Source organism: Peromyscus californicus, unplaced genomic scaffold, assembly GCF_007827085.1.
Source record: "Peromyscus californicus insignis strain IS unplaced genomic scaffold, ASM782708v3 Scaffold_19__1_contigs__length_69161282, whole genome shotgun sequence".
NCBI classification, from domain to species: Eukaryota; Metazoa; Chordata; class Mammalia; order Rodentia; family Cricetidae; genus Peromyscus; species Peromyscus californicus.
The window spans coordinates 52,851,090-52,869,729 of record NW_026294491.1 but is presented as its reverse complement, the minus strand read 5'-3'; the positions used below and the strand labels follow the sequence as shown (position 1 = coordinate 52,869,729).

The 18,640-nt window shown below is 50.8% G+C and overlaps 1 protein-coding gene across 1 annotated transcript in view; it reads right to left on the bottom strand.

The window, feature by feature from the left end:
* Tram2 (translocation associated membrane protein 2) overlaps positions 1 to 18,640 on the bottom strand; it is a 77,111-nt gene that overhangs the window by 5,868 nt on the left and 52,603 nt on the right. The window contains exons 3-10 of the mRNA XM_052745361.1: positions 10,532 to 10,641; positions 9,892 to 10,008; positions 4,803 to 4,861; positions 3,986 to 4,070; positions 3,423 to 3,493; positions 1,995 to 2,099; positions 1,558 to 1,701; positions 563 to 729 (exon numbers count right to left, since the gene is read on the bottom strand). Of these exons, the coding sequence (XP_052601321.1) occupies positions 563 to 729; positions 1,558 to 1,701; positions 1,995 to 2,099; positions 3,423 to 3,493; positions 3,986 to 4,070; positions 4,803 to 4,861; positions 9,892 to 10,008; positions 10,532 to 10,641 (858 nt within the window). The remainder of the gene's footprint in view (positions 1 to 562; positions 730 to 1,557; positions 1,702 to 1,994; positions 2,100 to 3,422; positions 3,494 to 3,985; positions 4,071 to 4,802; positions 4,862 to 9,891; positions 10,009 to 10,531; positions 10,642 to 18,640) is intronic.

The window sequence follows — 18,640 nt, the reverse complement described above, 5'->3', positions numbered from 1 at the left end:
TTAGGGCTGGGATGTCTGAGGACCTGTGGGGTTTGGGGGACCAGTCGAGGATGCTCAGGAACCAGAGGAGATGGGGGTTTCCCATCCCTGCGGCTCACCCCTAACACTGTGCCACTGTGAGTCATTCCTGAAGAGAGAAGGGAAGCTAACTGCCTGGGAGGCAGGGGTGGGCCGGGATGCCGAGGACAAGGGCAGGTGAGGACATAGGCACTGTGTCGCACAGGGCACGGGTGGCAGCAATAGCAACAGCAGCAGAACCTGGCTGGACGCCAGGAGCCACCCAGAGGACATGCTTCCTTCCAGAAGTCCCCACCCACTGCTGCCCCGAAGCATAGCGGCCAGGGCTCAAGGCCCTGTTATGGCCTGCCTGCTCACACTGAGTCTCTGGCTCACGCCCAGCTCCATGCTGGTCATCGAGCCCCAAGCCCAGAGAGAAGTATCTAGAAGGAGGAGGAGCCAGAGGATTGGTCTGTGAATACCTAAGAGCCAGGTCCCAACTCTTCTCCGCCCATCCCAGCACAGACCCCACCCACTGGCTCTCTGCCACAGTCCTGGCACTCACCAGGTTCTCTCTTGATAGGCCTGGCTGGAAGCCTGGGGGCAGCGGCTGGGACTCTGCGCTTGGCATTCTGTTCCTTCCAGTATTCCCGCCAGTGCCGCAGCTGCGAGTGGATGAAGCGCCACATGAGCCAGGCCTGGACAACACACACCAGCAGCAGCATGCCGAGCCTGCCGACAGGGAGAGACGGATCTGAGGGTGAGGTTCAGATCTCCAGCCTGCAGAAGGAGGTGTGGGGGAGCTCCTGTGGCCTGCCCTCCCCTCACAGCCACCAGCACCAGGAAGGCTGTGAGCTTCGGCCCGTCTCTGCTCCAGCACACTTCAGCAATGGGAGGGGAAGGCCCCCCAGGGGAGGGGAGGGTGGTGCCACTGCACGCTCACCCCCACAGTCACACTCATCCTACACCTACAGATCCACAGCTGTATCTCTCCCATACGCATGGCCCACAGGGAGGGCAATATAAGCTCTACATGTATTGGTAACATTCCAATGAACTAAATTATGGGAGTGCCGAAATAATCCTCTTCTAGCGTGTCACATACCAGTGGAGCAACCCCAGACAGACTGCATGCACTCTGACGCCTATAGCTTCAGGGATCACATAGCTTCCTGGCTGCCTCCCTGGATGCTAGGGAAAGCCACAGAGCAAGACATGGAGGACAAAACTCCAAAGTCTCATGAGGGTGTCACGATCAACCTAGCCTAGCCTGGATGAGAACTGTCCTCTGCATCATGATGTGCTGAACAAGAGGGGTCCACACTGCATTTGGACTGGGGTCCTTCCTCACTGCGGTCTGAGCCCAGCAAAGCTGAGAAGTGAAGAATGTCTGACGGGAGCAGGAGACTGACGTCAATAGACTTGCTCCTAAACGTCACCATGTGGGAGCCTCACGGCTCCTCTCTTCCCTGACCTTCTGGGAAGATGTGCCATGTTCGAGAGGTGCCTGGCAGCGCTCAGAGAGCCCCGATTCACCGCCTCAGGCTTCCGCCAACTCACCTGCAAGGCAAGGTGTTAAAGTTCCCTTTCTCGGGGTCAAACACCTGGTTTTCCACCCGAGCCAAGCCGAAGCCGATGGCCAACACGGCGAGAGTGAGGATGAAGAGGCGCGTGCCCCCAAACACGGCAGCCCAGGCGTTAAACCTGCTCACGGGGGCAGAAAAGGAACATCAGCTTTGAGGGTCCCTCAGGGAACCTTCACCCTCTTCTCCAGAAGTAACCCAGAGTGGGAGAGGAAGTCAAACAGGACCCAGGAAGGTGACATTTCCAGTTCTGGAACATAAGCATAGGGTGCTGCCTGCACACGGGGGGGGGGGGGGTACGGGGGGGGCAGCTGATGCCCAGGGCAGGAGCCTCCCACCACTGATACCTCAGGAGATGCCCAGGTCCCACCCCCGAGGTCTCTGGACAGGCCAGCCCCCAGCAACCCCACTTACAGTCTCTCATTGTTCTCATCTGCAAAGTAGAAGAGCCGGGCCATGTGGAAAAGGAACTCAGTGGAGTATTGCAGCAGCAGCAAGATCAGGCCCAGGCGACTCAGGCTGGGGAGAAAGAGGAGCCTTACCTTCCCTGCAGAATGTCTCAGCACAGAGAGCTGGCGCATTGTGGCTCAGGCTGCTCCCTGTGCCTGTGCCTGGGTTCTGTTTTCCACTTCTTGGGGGGTGGGGGGGGCGTGGGGACCATGCCTTATCCTTGGTGAGAGTCTGGCCACTAAACCTTCAGGGAGTTGCCTGGACTGACTCCTCAGCCCTTGACCTGTTTCATCTAGGTGAGCTACCCTTGCTTGTCCCCACAGTGAACCTGACTCATGCATGTCATGGTATCTGGCACCTTCCATTCTCACGGTGCCAGAATCATGCACACCAAAGGGGGCCCTGAACAAGGTTGCTGAGCTTTGTGGGTACATCTATGAAGATTTCCTGCCATCTGACTTTGCACTATCGGAGGCAGCAGGAAGCTCCCCCCCCCCCATGTGGCGCTCAACACACACTGCTGGTGAGCCAGGCAGTCACCATAACCCCTCTGCTGTGAGCATTCAATATCAGAGCACAGCTGGGACACCTGCCATGGCCCTCGGCCTCCAGAGACAGGAAGCCAGAGCTCGAGATCTGGTGGACTCCAACACACACACACACACACACACACACACACACACACGCTCGCAGGCGCACTATTCACCCATATCAGTCATTCTCACAGGAAGCCTGCTGTGAGTCCCTCAGAAACAAGGCCCCAGGACATCTGGCCACCATAGCGAAGCTCTCACAGGATAGCCTACACACAGTTTGGGTTCTATTCTGTAAGTGAAAAGCTCGCGGCAAGCCCAGTTACCAACGGCCATAGCTCGTTCATCAATATACTGTCCGTAAGAGATACTCCAGCTCTCACGCAGGGACACTCCCCACTTCTAGAACAACTACCCAGCCAACTGCTGTCTATTTCATTACGAGCCAAACTGAAATGAACTCTAGAGCTCTATGCTCCAGCAGCATTTGGACGCCCATGGAGTCCGTGGCTGCAAGGCCATAGTTCAAAGTTCATAGTTCAAAGGACAGCATCACTGGAAGTCTTCCTTGGCTCTGCCTCAGGCCGAGGTGGCCAATGCTCTGGGTTCTCATGGCTAGTGGTGCGTACCACCGCAGAGCGCATCACACCTGTCTCTCTTGGGACGGTCTTTCCGACCAGGAGGGGAATGAACCACTGAAGATAAGAGGGTCTTCTACTACGTTCTGCATCCCACAGTCTCAGCATGGTACTCCTCAAACAGTTGGTATCAACTGAATGCCTGCTAACTGAGAGACCATGTGGACAGACCCAGGGGCATAAAAGGTCAAGGAAACGGGGCTGGCTCCGCTCCCACTCACTTCAAGAGGTATGCCCCAGCGATGTGAAGCAGGTACAGGCAAATGTACTGCAGCTGGCGGGGGATTTCTTCCTGGAAGAGAGAGGGGCGGAGAGTGAGCATGCTCATCCTCCAAATGAATATGCCGAGGACCGAGGGGACGTGTAAGGGGAACAGGAAAGGGCCAGGTCTCCCTACCCGCACAGTCCCGTGTCACCTCAGAACCCCATACACTGAGGCAAGAGCTTCAAGCCTGGTGCCAGGAGGGGGGTCTGGGTTGGGAAAGAAAGAACTGGAAGAGGGTTGTCAGCATTACCCTGAGGAAAACTACACAAAGGGCTGGGGATGGCAAGATCTCCTCCGTCCAGTATCTAGATTAGGTTAGGTTTTGCCAATGGCCACACATCTGGTGGAGGAGTCAAGAGCCCGACACTGTTCTCTTTGGCAGTCTGTGTGGGACTCCCTCAAGAGCTAACTCCATCATTAGCCAACACATCACGCTTCCAGAGAAAGGGGAAAGGTGGGGTCGCCGGGGAAAGCAGGAGGGCTGTAGGGGAGAGGGCAGGAGAAGAAGGGCATGCTCACCTTGCGCACCTTCTGGAAGTAAAGCTCGGGTAGGGAGTGCAGCCAGTAGGCCAGCTGGCACAAGTAGAAGAACTTCACCTGGAAGCTGGAGATGAGGGGGTTGAGCAACACGCGGGACCAAGAGCATCCCCACGGCACTTGCCAAGAACACAAGGAAAGGCCTAAGCCAAGGCTGTGGGTGACCAGCAGGACGAGGAGCGAGGGAGTGAGTGAGTGAGTGAGTGAGTGAGTGAGTGAGTGAGGGGTGGAGGGATGGAGGGAGAGAGGCAGAGACCACCACACCCACAGCACCACGTATAAGACCACTTAAAGGTCCACAGTAAGTCCACGGGAGGAACCAGTAGTGACCAAACACATTTCTTCAACCCCGAGAAGGAAGAGTTGAGGCGGAAGCCGATTACAGCACGCGGTGCATGGACATGGCAACCACTGAAGGCAACAACAGAGAGGCTCTAAGTTTTTCAGCTCCACACCCTTTGCTGTCGCTTCTCTGAGAAGCCTTAGGGACACGGGGTGGCCTCCAGAGGGAGATAGGCCCAGGTCTGAGCAGAATCACAAACAGGAACGTGAGTATGAATTTAAAGATGTGCTATGAACTCACGGGGTCTCCAATGAGACACAAAGCCAGAGACCCTGACAGAGAGTTCTGTTTGCATCTGTTGCACGCAGACTAGGTACGTCTATGGACGGAGCTAATACAGATAACGCCTTGAGTGGAGACTCTCGAAGAGAGACCTACTGCTCGCAGCCCCATGCTCTACAGGTTCAGGTCATGACCTGGTCCTCAATGGCCCCAGTGAGTCACAAAAATACTCACGAGAGGTACACGTGCGGGTAATCTTCCCAGAGGCTTCTCAGGTTTGTTAAGTATCCTTCCTATGGTGGGCGAGAAGAGAAAGCATTTAGAGATGTGACCATGTACCTGTTGGGGCCTGTGACTGGTCCATGAATCAGGGATGCACCTGGCCTCCATCAACGACCATGAGAAACAAACTGCTCTTGGAAACAAAGGACCCCAGTGTGTAGGACCTACTGGCACTTGTCCAACTGAGAAGGGACATGCCATGCTCTGGGGTCTGGCGACCTGTGTCTGAAGACGGGCCTGACAGTAGCTACATCTACAGAAACAGCTCGGTAGTTTCCCTGGTCTCCCCAGGCTCATCTGTAAAGTGAAATACTAACTGTACAGAGTTACTGTTGGAAATAAATGTGAGTTTATGTGACACTCTCTGGTGTGGTATCTGCCATATATACACTCGGGAACTGTTTCCATAATAAAGGATTAAATACACTAGAATTACAATATCCACTGGAGACTGAAGCTTCTTACATCACTGTGATGGTTAATACTGACCATCATAGAATCATCTACAAGACAAACCGCCGCTCATATCTACGAGGAAGTTTCTAAATTAGGCTAAGGAGGGAAGACTCATACTGTGGGTGTCACCACCATATGGGCTGGGGTCCCAGGCAGGATAAAAAGGAGAAAGAAAGGGAGCTGAGTACCAACCAGCATTCATCGCACTCTGCTTCCTAACTGGGTACCACTGCGACCCTGACTTCCCTGGATGATGGACAACAGCTGTCAGATCATAAACCCTTCCCTCCAGAAGTTGCTTCTGGTTATGGTGTTTTACCACAGCAATAGAAATCCTAACTAAGACATCCCCTCAGCCAAAGACCTACAGCGTTCCTAAAGACAGGCAAGACGAAACTTTAACATAAGATTACAAGACACAGGAGAAAAGAGTCCACGCCCAGCAGAAGTCCAATAAGAATGTTAGTTGACGGAATAACGAGTGAGTAATTGATGAATGCTTTCAACAGCTCCTCTCGGAAGAAGAGGGGGAAAAAAAGAGAAATGAAGAAACAGATAGGAAAGCCCTCCTGAGATGAGGTTTGTCCAGTAGCCCAGCTGCAATCTGAGCTGCAGAATGAGAACGTCCACAGAGCTAGGGACATCACTCAAAGCTCCGGTTCCTAGAGCTGGAAGCCGTGTTTCCAAGGGGGGCTGATCCACCCGCCCTCAAGTCACTAACACCCTCTGGCCTACACCACGCACTCTGAGTACCATCCACAGTCCTGAAGCTACATCCCGGGGCCTCCAGGAGCACAGCGAGCTAGGTGACCTAAGTGACAGGGCCAGTCAGACACCCGTACCCGTGTAGACACGGCAGCCTGGATTGGAAGGAGGTCTCACCCCAACCCTTACCGTCTCAATTATAATCTCTGCTCATCTTTACCTCCCCCTCGCCTCAGTCACACACAGTGAGGCACAGAGGTACGGGGCTCTGGGGACTCGGCTCTGGGCACCGGGAGGGGGTGTGTGTGGTAGCAGTGAGCTTCGACATACCCACCCCCCTCTCTCTGTCTCAATCCCTTTATACCACTCACACATGTGCCTCTGTCAGAGCTCTGCCCTCAGGCGCAGTGACACCTGATGAGCCACACTGCCTCATTCCAGGAAACCCTGAAGGGTGAGATGACCCCTTCCTAGAGGAAGCAGCTATGTATTTAACGAGTAGAGTGGGACTTCCTGGACTAGGCGGTAGTGTGTGTGTGTGTGTGTGTGTGTGTGTGTGTGTGTGTGTGTGTGTGTATGGGGGGGGTGCATTTCTACCAAAAAGATAGGCCAGGATCTGTGGCACGCCAGAGACCCAAGGCCTGGATGGGCTTGTGTGTTTAAACAGGAACTGCTTGAATGGCCTCTTCACTTGGGAGACAGAGAGGTCAGGACTTTGAAGCCAACAAGCCAAAAAAGCTCCTCAGGAAAATGCTGCCTGCTTGCGAATGTCCAGTCCACTGGGACGGGAGGAGGTGGAGCCGAGAGTCAAAGGAGAAATGACTCACACTCTGTGAGGAGCCCTTTCCAGCCCTGTCTAGGCAGCTGTCTGAGGGAGGATGAAGCGAGGCTGGGGCTGGCTGCCTCCGAGTTCAGGCATGCCAAGGCATCTGAGTTCCGGGGTCGCGGGCGACAAGCAAGCACTGTAACCCCTTCCAGCCCAAACCAGGGCCTCGACAGGTGGCTCAAGTAGGGGGGGGACGACACTTGGTTCTCTTCCGATTCTTGCCGTCTACCCACGCGAGGCCTCAGCCTGCTGGAGTAACTCCTCCTACTTTCCTAGCAGCCTTCCTGTCTGGTGTTCAAACAAGAACCACAAAACTAGCAGAATTTGGTAGACGTAACACAGCCGGCCGCCACCTAGACGCAGACGTCCTCAGCGTCGTCTGTCTTGGCGTGTGCCAGGGACTGCACTAAGGGTGCAGCGGTGAGCGGGCATGGTGCCTGCTAGCGGGCAGCTTGAGTCAGACACGCAGAACACACACACACACATGAAGCAGCAGAAACACCAACAACAGGCATGGTGTGGACAACGCATGGTGTGGAAAATGCAAACGGGGAGGGGGGTGCTCTGAGGAAGTGACACTTAGGAGGAGGGTGGATGGCAGGAAAGGGCTGGTCCGACGATGTCTGTGGACAGAGCACTCCAGCAAAGGAAGCGGCCAGCAGAACTGGAGGAGTAGACTTTGAGCATGGAGTGAGAGTCCATGCTGACGTCACCAGCAAGGTTCCAGGACCCAGGTCACACCAGCAAGGAGGAGAAAACAATTTCAGGGCAGCTGTGAGGGGAACTTATTTTAAGTAGGAGAACACATGATTTAGCTCATGCTTTAAAGAGATCCATCTGGCTGAGCGGTTAATGGGCTGAGGGGAGGGCCCGGAATGGATGCGCACTCCCCGGGAAAGGAAGAAATCAGCAGTGTAGGCAAACGGCGGAGGGGGCCTGGGTTCTTCATCCTTTACATTAATGACAGCTGGAGGCAGATGAGCTTCCCTGTGAGGCTGTCCTCTGAACTGAAAGAAAAGAGCATCTCTGACCCCCAACTAGGGATGCTAGGGGCATACGACCAACATCTGACCTGAGTGGGGGCCCACGGGACTTGGGGGAGTGATCCATGTAGAAAAAGCAGTGTTGAGAACCTCAGAATTTTGAAGGTAGAGCGGGCAGGATGGGCAGGATCTGCTGACGTTGGGAGGGGAAGGAAAGAGAAGAATCCTGACAGATTTCCATTGCAACAGAGAACTATGATTTGAAAACCAGGTGTTTTTGCTCCCTTTACAAAATGGCTTCTCCTACTCTTCAGCGTCTTTCCTCCCAGGCAGATGGTTGGGACGGAGGAGGTGAGTACATGGAGTGTAACTAGGAGCCTGTGTGGTTCCCTGGTCTCCGTGTCCTCGCCGAGCATGTTGAGTGGGGAATGGGCTCTCCACAAGATCAAAGACCTGGGAATTTCCCCGGAAGACTGTGAGTCTGGTCACAGCTGGGATGGTACAGCAAGGGTGCATGGGCAGGGCTTCAGAGATGAGGCAATGCTCCCCCCAAAACAGTCCAGCGTCTGGTGTTCTGAGGCCCTTTTACCACAAGCAGCTAAGGCCTCCAAGAGGTGGGCATGAACTCAAGGTCAGGAAGCTGGGAGAGGCCTGAGGTCCTGGGGGTGCCCTGTATCTGTCCCCTGGGGTTAGGAATGTGGGAGCCCCCTCTGAGAGGACGGAAGTCTTTGGTCTCTCATTTAAAATTCCTAGTGTGCGGCTCAGAAAAAGTGTTCTGAGATGCACCGATAACAGGAAACAAAGCAACACACAACAGGGGACATGTTGCCTCCCGCTTTGAGTCCGTGCAGTCAGTCTGCGTTTGGCTCTGGAGACAGGGTTCCTTAGGATGGGAGGGCCATCTCTGGCAGGGAGAGCAGAGGCGAGGCAGCAGAGAAGCGAAGACTCTCTGAGGTCAGAGAGCTGATGACATTTCCAAATCCCAGGCCGGGATTTCTGCTGGGACAAAAGCTGCTCAAGATGAGAGGACAGTAAAGCAGGCAGGGTCTCCTTAGAGTGAACCCTGAATGACCGTCCAGAGTCCCTGTCTGAAGGAATTTTTTTTTTTTTCTATATCAAAGGTTCGATGTGCAGAAGGGCAATGCTGGCCTTTGTTAATTGATTAGACCTGAAGTACATCCCAAAACTCATGTATTTACAGCTTGTTTCCCGGTACAATGCTCAGGGCTGGGGCTTTGGAGAAGTGACTGGATAATGTAGCATGGATTGTGGTATTTGGGGTGGTGGTAGAAACGAGGAGGTGGGGCCTAGCTGGAGGAAGTAGGTCACTGGGACATGCCCCTGAAGGGGGTACATTGACCCCAATTCCTCCCTGTGTCTCTCTTCCTGTCCACTGTGAGGCGAGCCACATGGTTCCACAAGATCTATACAGTGGTTCACTTTTCCTCAGGGTCAAAGCAGTGGCCTCAGACACCACAAAGGGAGAGCCCTGAAACCAGGAGCCAGCGTGAGTCTCCCCTCCTTTCAGTGGATTGTCTCAGGTATCCGGCCAGAGCGACACAAACAGAGGCAGGCCTCCGAGTCCAAGCCATGCTTCCATGCTTGCCGTTGTGGAAGTACGTGGCTGCGGACGCACTGGAAAAACTAACTTGGGACCCTTACGTCAACATCAGGGGTATTGCATGAATATGAATTTATTGTGGGTGGAGAATGCAGCTCACGGGAAGAGCATTTATCTAGCATGTACAAGGCCCAGTACTGGGGGGAAAATTACCTTGTGAGACATTGCTTGAAGACAGGGCTGATAAAACAATATAGAGCCATGTGGATACCTGGTATCATGTAACATGGGTAAAAACTGTAAAAAGTGCTTACTTTGGTAAAAGAAGATGACTTCATTCAGTGGCATCTATACTAATTAATCCAGCCACTCCCCACAGTACCAGGAGAATGCAAAACGAGTTCCAACTCTAAGGCACCTGTTCCTAGCCCCGACAGTCATTTTATCAGCAATGAAGAGCATGCCTGGTGGCTGGACTTTCACTCTTCAGCAATCACGAGGACCACTCACCGTTACCAACAGGTAGAGGCACCACACCACGGAGCTGAGATGAAAGACGACCAGCTGTCCAGATTCATTGAACTTGCTGTGCTTGGCCTTGGAGAGATGAAGCCGTTTGCTGATTCTCTAGAGAAGAAAGAAAACTCCGCATGTCAATACATGAGCATGCAGATACCCAGCAGATTACACGCTCCCGTGTTTCCCCTTTACAAAAGAGTTAGTAGTTCAAACTCCTTACAACCCAAGCCATTTAGCACAAGTCTACTGCATGCCTGTGGTACTGAGTTTCGGGTTAGCACTTTGAGAAAGCAGTAGGTGTTAAGGCTGTTAACATCTACGGAAAGAAAGCATATTCTAGTCATGCTGTGTTTGAAAGACCCCGAGAATATGCTCTTGGTGTCTTTCAGACAGCTTCCTCCCTTAGGAACTAAAGAAGAAACCTAAAAAGATTTCTTTATGAGTCTCGCACGTGAACTAAAGAAATCCGAGAGAGAGAGGACAGAAACAGTGGCGAAGGAGTCTAGCCTCTGGACTAAGGGGCTAAGTTAGGAGACAGAGCGAATCGGAGCTGTGGTTTTCATCAAGGTAAGGCTCACCACCCTGACGGACCTCCCGGCTTCTGACCGCAGAACCCAAACTCGTCACTTACGTCTAAGATGTACTCTTGGACCACAGCGTGCAAGATGATGGTGATGAAGATGTAGAACAAGATGGTGACCAGGTCCTTTGGGCCATAGTGGTAGTGGACTGTCTCGCTGTCTGTGGGGTGAAAAGGACCTTGTCAGCATCCCTCAGGTGAGGAGATGCTCTGAGACCCCAAAGGGGAAAGAGATGGGAAACACACCATTCTCTCGGTGCTCCCCAACTGCCGCACCCCAGGTTCAGAAGAAAGCCTCTGCCCCAGCATCCTGCCTTATCTCTGGACTTGGTCCTTGGGATGCACACACAGGGAGGGCCACGGAGAACCAAGTCCATATCGTGATGCATGCATGATTCTGAAGCAGTGGCAGAAGGGCGCTGTGGCCCATCCCTGCCCCACCATGTGTCTCTAGGTAAATGACTGACCTCTCTGGGCCTCAATTTCCTCCCCTATGCCTCAGCTCTGTCCTTCCTATGTCACTGTGAGGCACCTCTGTCTATAAGGTCTCTTTCGGTGCCTCAGGTTTCTATGTCTGAAGTAAAGATAAGAGCTCCTGTAACCCTCGGTATTATAAAAAACAGATGAATTCAGGGCAAGTACTGTGGGATGATTCTGACAACCTGCCTGAATGTAGAGTCGCCATGGAAACATACTTCTGGGTCCATCTCTGAAGGTGTTCCCAGAAATGTTTACCTGAAGAGGGACGACCTTCCCTGCATGTGGATGGCACCACCCCAAGGAATGGAAGAGAAGAAGAGAGGGGGCTGAGCCTATGCCTCTGTGTTTCCTAATTGGATACAGTGTAACCAGCTAAACTCCTGTACCATGCCGTCTCCGCCATGATAGGCTGTACTCTCTCACTGTGAGCTCAAGTAGACCCTCTCTTCTTTAACCTGCCTTCCTCAGATACTTTGTTACTGTGTTGAGAAAAGTACTTCAGACAGTAAGAGTGTTGCACGTTGTGTGGTTTGTGTGCGTGAGTGCGTGCCTGCCAGCGTGCAAGTGTGTGCGTGTGTGTGTGTGTGTGTGTGTGTGTGTGTGTGTGTGTGTTGTGTGTGTGTGTGCGCTGCGCGCTTTTTGCGCCATGTGGGGTGTGTGCGGCGGGGGGGGGGGGGGGGGGGGGGGGCGTTTGGTACATATTTGCTATTAATTGTGCTGCTGGGCTATTGTGAGGATTAAATGAGACAAGGCTTACAGCACAGCACCTAAACTCACAGCCGGCTTCTAGCAAATGGTGGATTATTAGATAAAATTCTGAAACCAGGCAGAATTGTTTGTTTGTACAGATAGGGTCTTATTATGTAGACTTCTACCTTGTGGCAATCCTCCTGCCTCAGCCTCCTGACCAGAACCCAGTGCTGCCATGCCAGCTGAGAAAGGACAGCTTATAGCCTTGCTCCGGTGAGCAGGCAGAGGGTTGGAGGAGGCTGGCTAGCCCATGCCTGCCAGGGGCTCCGGCTCTGGGCCTGCCCTCCCCTGCAGACGTGCTGGCTGCCCTTCCAGCTGTGCGGCTGAGCCTGAGTCACACACGTATGAGTCATCTCTGCTGGGATGCATTTACCAGAAGGTAGGCCAGGGTCAGTTTGTTTCACGGTGGCCAGAGAAAGAAGCAATGCTGAACTGGGTCACTTTGGGAGTTCCTGCTAACTCCTCCAGCCACACTGGACTGAGAGGACGTGACAGAGGGCAGCGTCTAGGACAGAGACAGGATCTAGAAATCTCACACTTTCCTTTTCCATCTCCCTCCACCTCTTTACAAATACCTGCTTTGTGAAAGGCATTGGGCTAATGTGAAGTCCCTGCCCTTGGGGGCCAAATCGAGCTGGGGGTTGAAAATGGAACAGTTACACTACAGACAGGCCCATTGCGGAGAGGCAATGGTTACGGCAGGCAAGGGTGGGCAGCGGCTAGGGTACAGGTACTGGGTCTTCTTGGCCAGGAAGACCAGGAAGTTATAGAAATCTGGGTAAAGGCACATTTGGTGGGCATTTCAGGCCCAGGGCTCAGGAAAGGTGCTCAAGATAAGGGTGAATGCCAGGGCTACCATGGACAGTCTATGTGCCACTGAAGTGGTGTGGTCTTTAGCCTGAAGGAAGTGGAGAAACATCCAAGAACTTGAATTCAACAGCCAAGTGGTGAAACTTGTATTGTGGAAAATGTACTGAGCAGCAGTGAACAAGAACAGGCCTACAGGTAAGGACACTGTCGGGAAGCCACCCCGGGACCCAGCTGAGGAGCCACAGGATCCAATCCAGGCCGCAGGAGAGACAGGGAGGCAGAGAAGGCAGCCAAGGACTGAGTAGGGATGACAGAAAGTGTTCATCCACCCACAGAGAAGGGGGGAGGGGAGGGAAGGGGAGAGAGAGAGTCTCTGTTCTGCCACCTCTAGGACTAGGTTCTGTTCCCCTTCCTCCTTCATAAATGAGGGGCAAGGGGGAAAATCTAAGGCATATTCTGGAACTCCAGAAGAACCAGGCATGTACAAAGTTCCATCATCTAAATCACCATTAGGGAAACTGGGACCCACATTCAACCAAGTGAGCGTAGTCTAAAATTAGTGAAATAAGCCCGGTGCGGTGGTTTCTGCATGCTTGCAGTCCTAGGAAATCGTGCCTGACATCACTGAGCATCAGGGAAATGCACATCACAATGACCTCCCCACTAGGACAGCTACAATTAAAGAAAATAAAAATGTGTGGCTAGGGATGCGAAGAAATTGGAACCATGTGCGTCGTTGGTGGGAATGTAACTCAGAGCAGCCACTACAGAAAATTTAAAATAATAATTAGTATAGGTCCCAGCATTACTGTTGAGTATAAATTGGGAAGAATTGAAAACAGGATTTCAGGCCTGGAGAAATGGCTCAGTTGGCAAAGTATTTCTGGCATAAGGACTTGAGTGCCACCCTCAGAACCGACATGAAAAGCTGGGCATGGTGGCATGTGCTTGTCATCCCAGCTCCGGGGAGGTAGAAAAAGCCAGATTCATAGGTCAGCCAATCTAACCCATTTGAGAAGTTCCATGCCAGTAGCAGCCTCTGTCTCAAGCTCCTGAGGAATGATATCCAAAGCTGACCTCTGACCCCAGATATACTCACCCACCCACAAATACATACATACCCATCCACACACAAAGAAAACAACACTAGAAACACAGCACTAAATCACTTGCAGTGGATGAAAAGTCAATACAAAAAATAAATGAAATGTAGTTCAGACACGGGTTCCCCTCGCTGCCCTGAGATTTCTTAATACATATATGCAAATATTCCCCAATGCAAAGACATTAGTACGTACATGTGCAAAGTGGTAATTCAGGATGGCCAAAAAAAAAAAAGTAGAAAGAATTCAAGTGTCCATCAATGGCTGAATAGACAGACAAAATGTGATGTGTACACACACCGAAATACTTCTCAGCCTTCAAAGAAAGGAAATCCAGACACATGCTTTAACACTGACATTACGTTAGGTGAGATAAACCAGTCACAAAATGATAAGAAATATCTGATCCCATTGGTACTGTGGGATCCCTAGGCTCCCTAGGACTGTCAGATTTTTACAGACGGAAAGGAGAACGGCAGTCACTCAGGGCAGAAAGAGAAGAAATGGGGAGCAGTTGTTTAATGGCTATAGCTTCAGATTATTTGAGATATTCATGTTGATTGGCTGAACAAGCTGTGAACGTGCTTAACATTGCTAACCTGTTTACTTAAAAATAATTAAGATGAGAAATTTTGCTGTGTGGTTTGTCATAACTAAAACACAACAGAATGGCAGTGGCCAGGCATTTTGAATGCTTAAGTAGACCCAGGCTGGGGTCAGAGGTGGAGGCTGCATGGCGGGAACCCACAGAGGGCTTTATAGACCACAGTGAGCTCTGTGGACTTCCTCAAAGGCAGCAGGAGACTTACAAAGATCCACTTCTGGCCACACAGTCACGAGGGTGGCAGGGAGGCAGCCATCAGTCAGTAGCTGTGGGTCTCCAGACGGTGGGCATGGACCCGGGCTCTGCTCTCGGCTGAGAGTGGGGAGACCCACGGGGACGGACAGATGAACTGGCTGCAGGAACAGGCCTCAAGCCCTTTCGGGATCTGATGCGTTCTGCAGGCCTCGTTCACCACCTCAGAATTCTTCAAGCAGCATCGTGCTGCATAACCGACCCTTGGAATCATCTCAGGAGGCGGGCGAGGAAGGTGGTTACAGGGATGTGGACATTTCTCAGCGCTTCCAGTTTCCAGAGCCCCGGCCCAGCCTCCAAACGCTACCTCAAGGTCAACACCACCCCATGCCATCCTTGGCTTCATCATCGGCAATATGTTGCTCCTCCGAGTTGTCCCCCTACAATCGTGAGGAACAACATCCCGTCCAGATTCTCCAAAGGTACATTGAGTCACCTCTCACCTCTGCTGCTTTCTTCCTTATCTACTTCCTGTTTGATGAGAGGAAGGAAAAAAAATGGTCTGGACTCCTACTTTCTATAGAGCTATGGAAACTGGAACTTTGCTCACACAAACTCATACCTGATTTTTTTTTTTTTTTATGTCTTTTAAACTCAATTGCTTACTAACACACCTAAAACAGCTTCTGAGGCTAGAGATGGCTCCGGGGTTAAGAGGACTTGCTGCTCTTTTTAAGGACCCAGGTATGGTTCCAAGTGCCCCCATGGTGGCTGATAACTATCTCTAACTCCGGTTCCAGAGGATCCACTGCCCCCTTCTGACCTGTGTGGGTACTGCACCTATGTGGCGCACATACATGCAAGCAAATACTCATACACATAAAATTTAAAAAATAAATCTTTCTAAAAAAGAATTGTTTAAAAAAAAATCACATTGCTCTTATTATCCAAGTGGACCACTGCTCTCACGAAGAACAGTGCTGCCGGTGACCGTATGTTTCTAGAAGGGTAACGTCTTTAGGCTATCAAATCAGTGAAGTGAAAGGTCAGGGGTCACAGCACACTGTCTCCAGGGAAAGCGGTCCTGGTGTGTTAAGTGCACACTCCCCGCACGGAGACCTGCTGCGGGAAGCAGCCAGTGTGCTGCCTTTCAACCAAGAAATATGCTCTTACCTAGCTTTCTTTCCACATCACCATCTCGGCCTGTCTGTCACATGTCAACTTTGAGAAGGAAACAAGTTCACGAAAGTGCCACCTCTTTTTCATCATTTTAAAGAGAAACACACAGTTAAACAGGGATAGACGAATGGTGAATGACGGGCACCTTCTGTCTTCCAGGTCCAGAAGGGAGGAATGGAGGACTGAGCTTGTGCTCAGGGTGGGGATGAGAGGGGAGGTGGCTTCTTTCCCATTGTGGTCACAGGAGAGGCACAGCCCAGGGCAGGCCAATTCCCAGTACTTTTATAGTAAAGAGATCATCTGATTTTACAGTGCTGGAGACTAATTTAAAAAGTTTAGACATTGCATAGGCCAACACTAAGTAAGCCAAAGAAAACATAGCCACAGGAAAACTCCAACCACAAGCCACCAGTTCACAACCTGTGGCCTGGCTGACCCCCGACCCCTTCCCAATAACAACATTCTATGGGTTTCTGTGATGACAGTTCCCACATTATTTCAGATCTCTTCCGTTATATATAAATCCAGAATACGGACGGACGTGAGAAAAATTACAGTGAACAAAATCAGGAGGCAAATGGGGCTGGGGATGTGGGTCAGAGGCTGAGTATGGATGCTTGAGCACCAGTCCTGCTGAAACAGAAAGGAAGTAAGGGGCATGTGGTGGGAGAGATGGTGGAGAGAGAACCAGACAGACAGAGGGAGAGACAGACGGCCAGACAGACAGACAGACAAAGGTATCAAATAACCACCTGAGGCAAATGTTTTCAGTTCTCAGACAAATGGTTTGCCTTGCCAGAATGGAAAAAGCTCCTAGAAGTTAGATGAAAGATCAAAAATCAGCAGAAAAATGGGCAAAGTGTTTAAACAGACAGTTCACAGAAAAAGGAAACACAGACAGCTCTTATGCCTTGAAAACAATGCTCAGCTTTATCCGGAAGAGAGATTTAAATTAAAACCACACTGAGATACCACTTCATACCTGATCAGATAGACAGAAATCCCCAGTCTAACAATGCAGCCTTGCTGAGGCTGTGGGGAAATCCCTGTCTTGAATGGTAGTGCAAAATAGTACCATCTTTGTGGAGAGTCGTGTGGCCATTTCTGTTGAGGTTACAAAGGTACTGACCCTTTGCTGCAACAGTTCCACTTTTGGGGACTTACCCTTCAGCTAGTACTTGCCCCATGGGAGGCTTGGCATATGCTCCTGTTTATAAACCAGAGTGCTGCTTTCAAGAGTAAAACAACACTGTAGTGTTTTCATCTATAGGAATCTGGTACATATAGACACATAGACTGTGTATCGTTAACACAGAAATTCAAATCTGAAAATCTGAAACACTGTTAAGTATGGACATGAAGCCATATTTGGACAATTCCACACCAAAGCTCCTATTAGAATGCACTTAAAATTCACATCCACTAGAAATACCATACAAAGTCACTTTCAGAGAATGAAAGGCAAATATGAAATATAAATGAAGTCTAATTCAGGCATGGGTTCCCCCGTGAAAGTTCTTAATACACAAATGCAAATATTCCTCAATCTGAAGCCACTGAGAATCGGAAACACTCAGCGAGGCTCACCCTGCAATGTATCGGGGTTACTCAAAGACAGAGCAGCTTTTAAAAGGCTACACTCTGAGGCGTCACTGCAAAGGAACAAGGTGGCATCTTTTTCACCTTGCTGCTCTATTTTATTTTACTCTTTCATAAAGGTTATGCATGAAAAGTCTAAAGCTCATTTCTAGAGCTGCTCCTTGCCACCATATACATATCCACGACTCTCTGACTCAGTTACCCATGTGGACAGTGAGAACAGAGCAAATCGCCTGCTGGGCCTGGTGGTACATGCCTGTCCTTTCAATACCTGGAAGACAGAGAGAGGCAGGAGGAGCAGAGGAATTCAGGGCCCGAGTGGGACATGAGACCTTGTCTCCACCCTATCCAGCAATAAATAAAATAAGTGAGATGGATCTGGAGATAAAGGTGAGGACTGACTCCTGCAAGTAGTCCTCTGACCTCTACATATGCAGCGTGGCACCCTCCCCGGCAACAAATAAATAAAGTTAAATGTCAGAGCTGATGAGAGATCTCAGTGGTTAGAGCATGTACTGCTCTCGCAGAATACCCAAGTTTGGTTCCCACACCCACATCAGATGGCTCACAACCACCTGAAACTCCAGTTCCGAGGGATCTATCACCCTCTTCTGGACTTCCTGGGCACCTGCACTGACATGTAGACAGTGCAGTAGACAGGGGTCTACTCCACCTCTCACATACCCTCATAATTAAAAGTAAATGTTAAAAAAAAACAAAAACTAAAACTAAAATAAAACTACCCTTTACCACAAAGCTCTAAGAATAAAATAGACAAATAACTTATAAAACTGTAAAGTGCTGTACAAATAGATGTAACTATCATTACTATTTCCCACAGAAAGAAGATGGACAGAACGGTCCTATGTACTCATTTAGAATAAATACCACAAGTGGCGATTATAAGCCCTTTCTTAGCAAGGCACTATACTGAGCATGTCTGGTAAATGACATCATTTATGCCTCCCTGTAATCCTGAGTATTATCCCTGTTTACTGACACAGCAGCTGTGGCTGACAGACAACAGGAGCGGTACTCAAATGATCTGTAGCTAGAGAGGGCCACAACCACAGAAGCCAGGGGCCAAACCCATCCTCTCCTCACTAGGCCTCTCTGCTTCCTGACTGCCCTTCAAATGCCAGAGGTACAGTACATTCCTTAAGTCTTGAAGACTCAATCTACTCCCTGAGATGCAGGAGAGAAAAGGATCTAGAATATATGCGGGGACACGCACACAGCCTTCAGGAGCAAGATTCTGACCTCCACTCATGTTTCAACATCTCTGACCTCCCAACATGGAAGATGATACCTTAATTATAAAACAAAGATAGTTCTCAGAGTGAACGTGTACACAGATATATGGACACATATACACACAGTTATGGGTTAAACTGTGCCCCCACACTCCAAAAAATACTGTTGCAGTCCCTAGTACCTCACAAT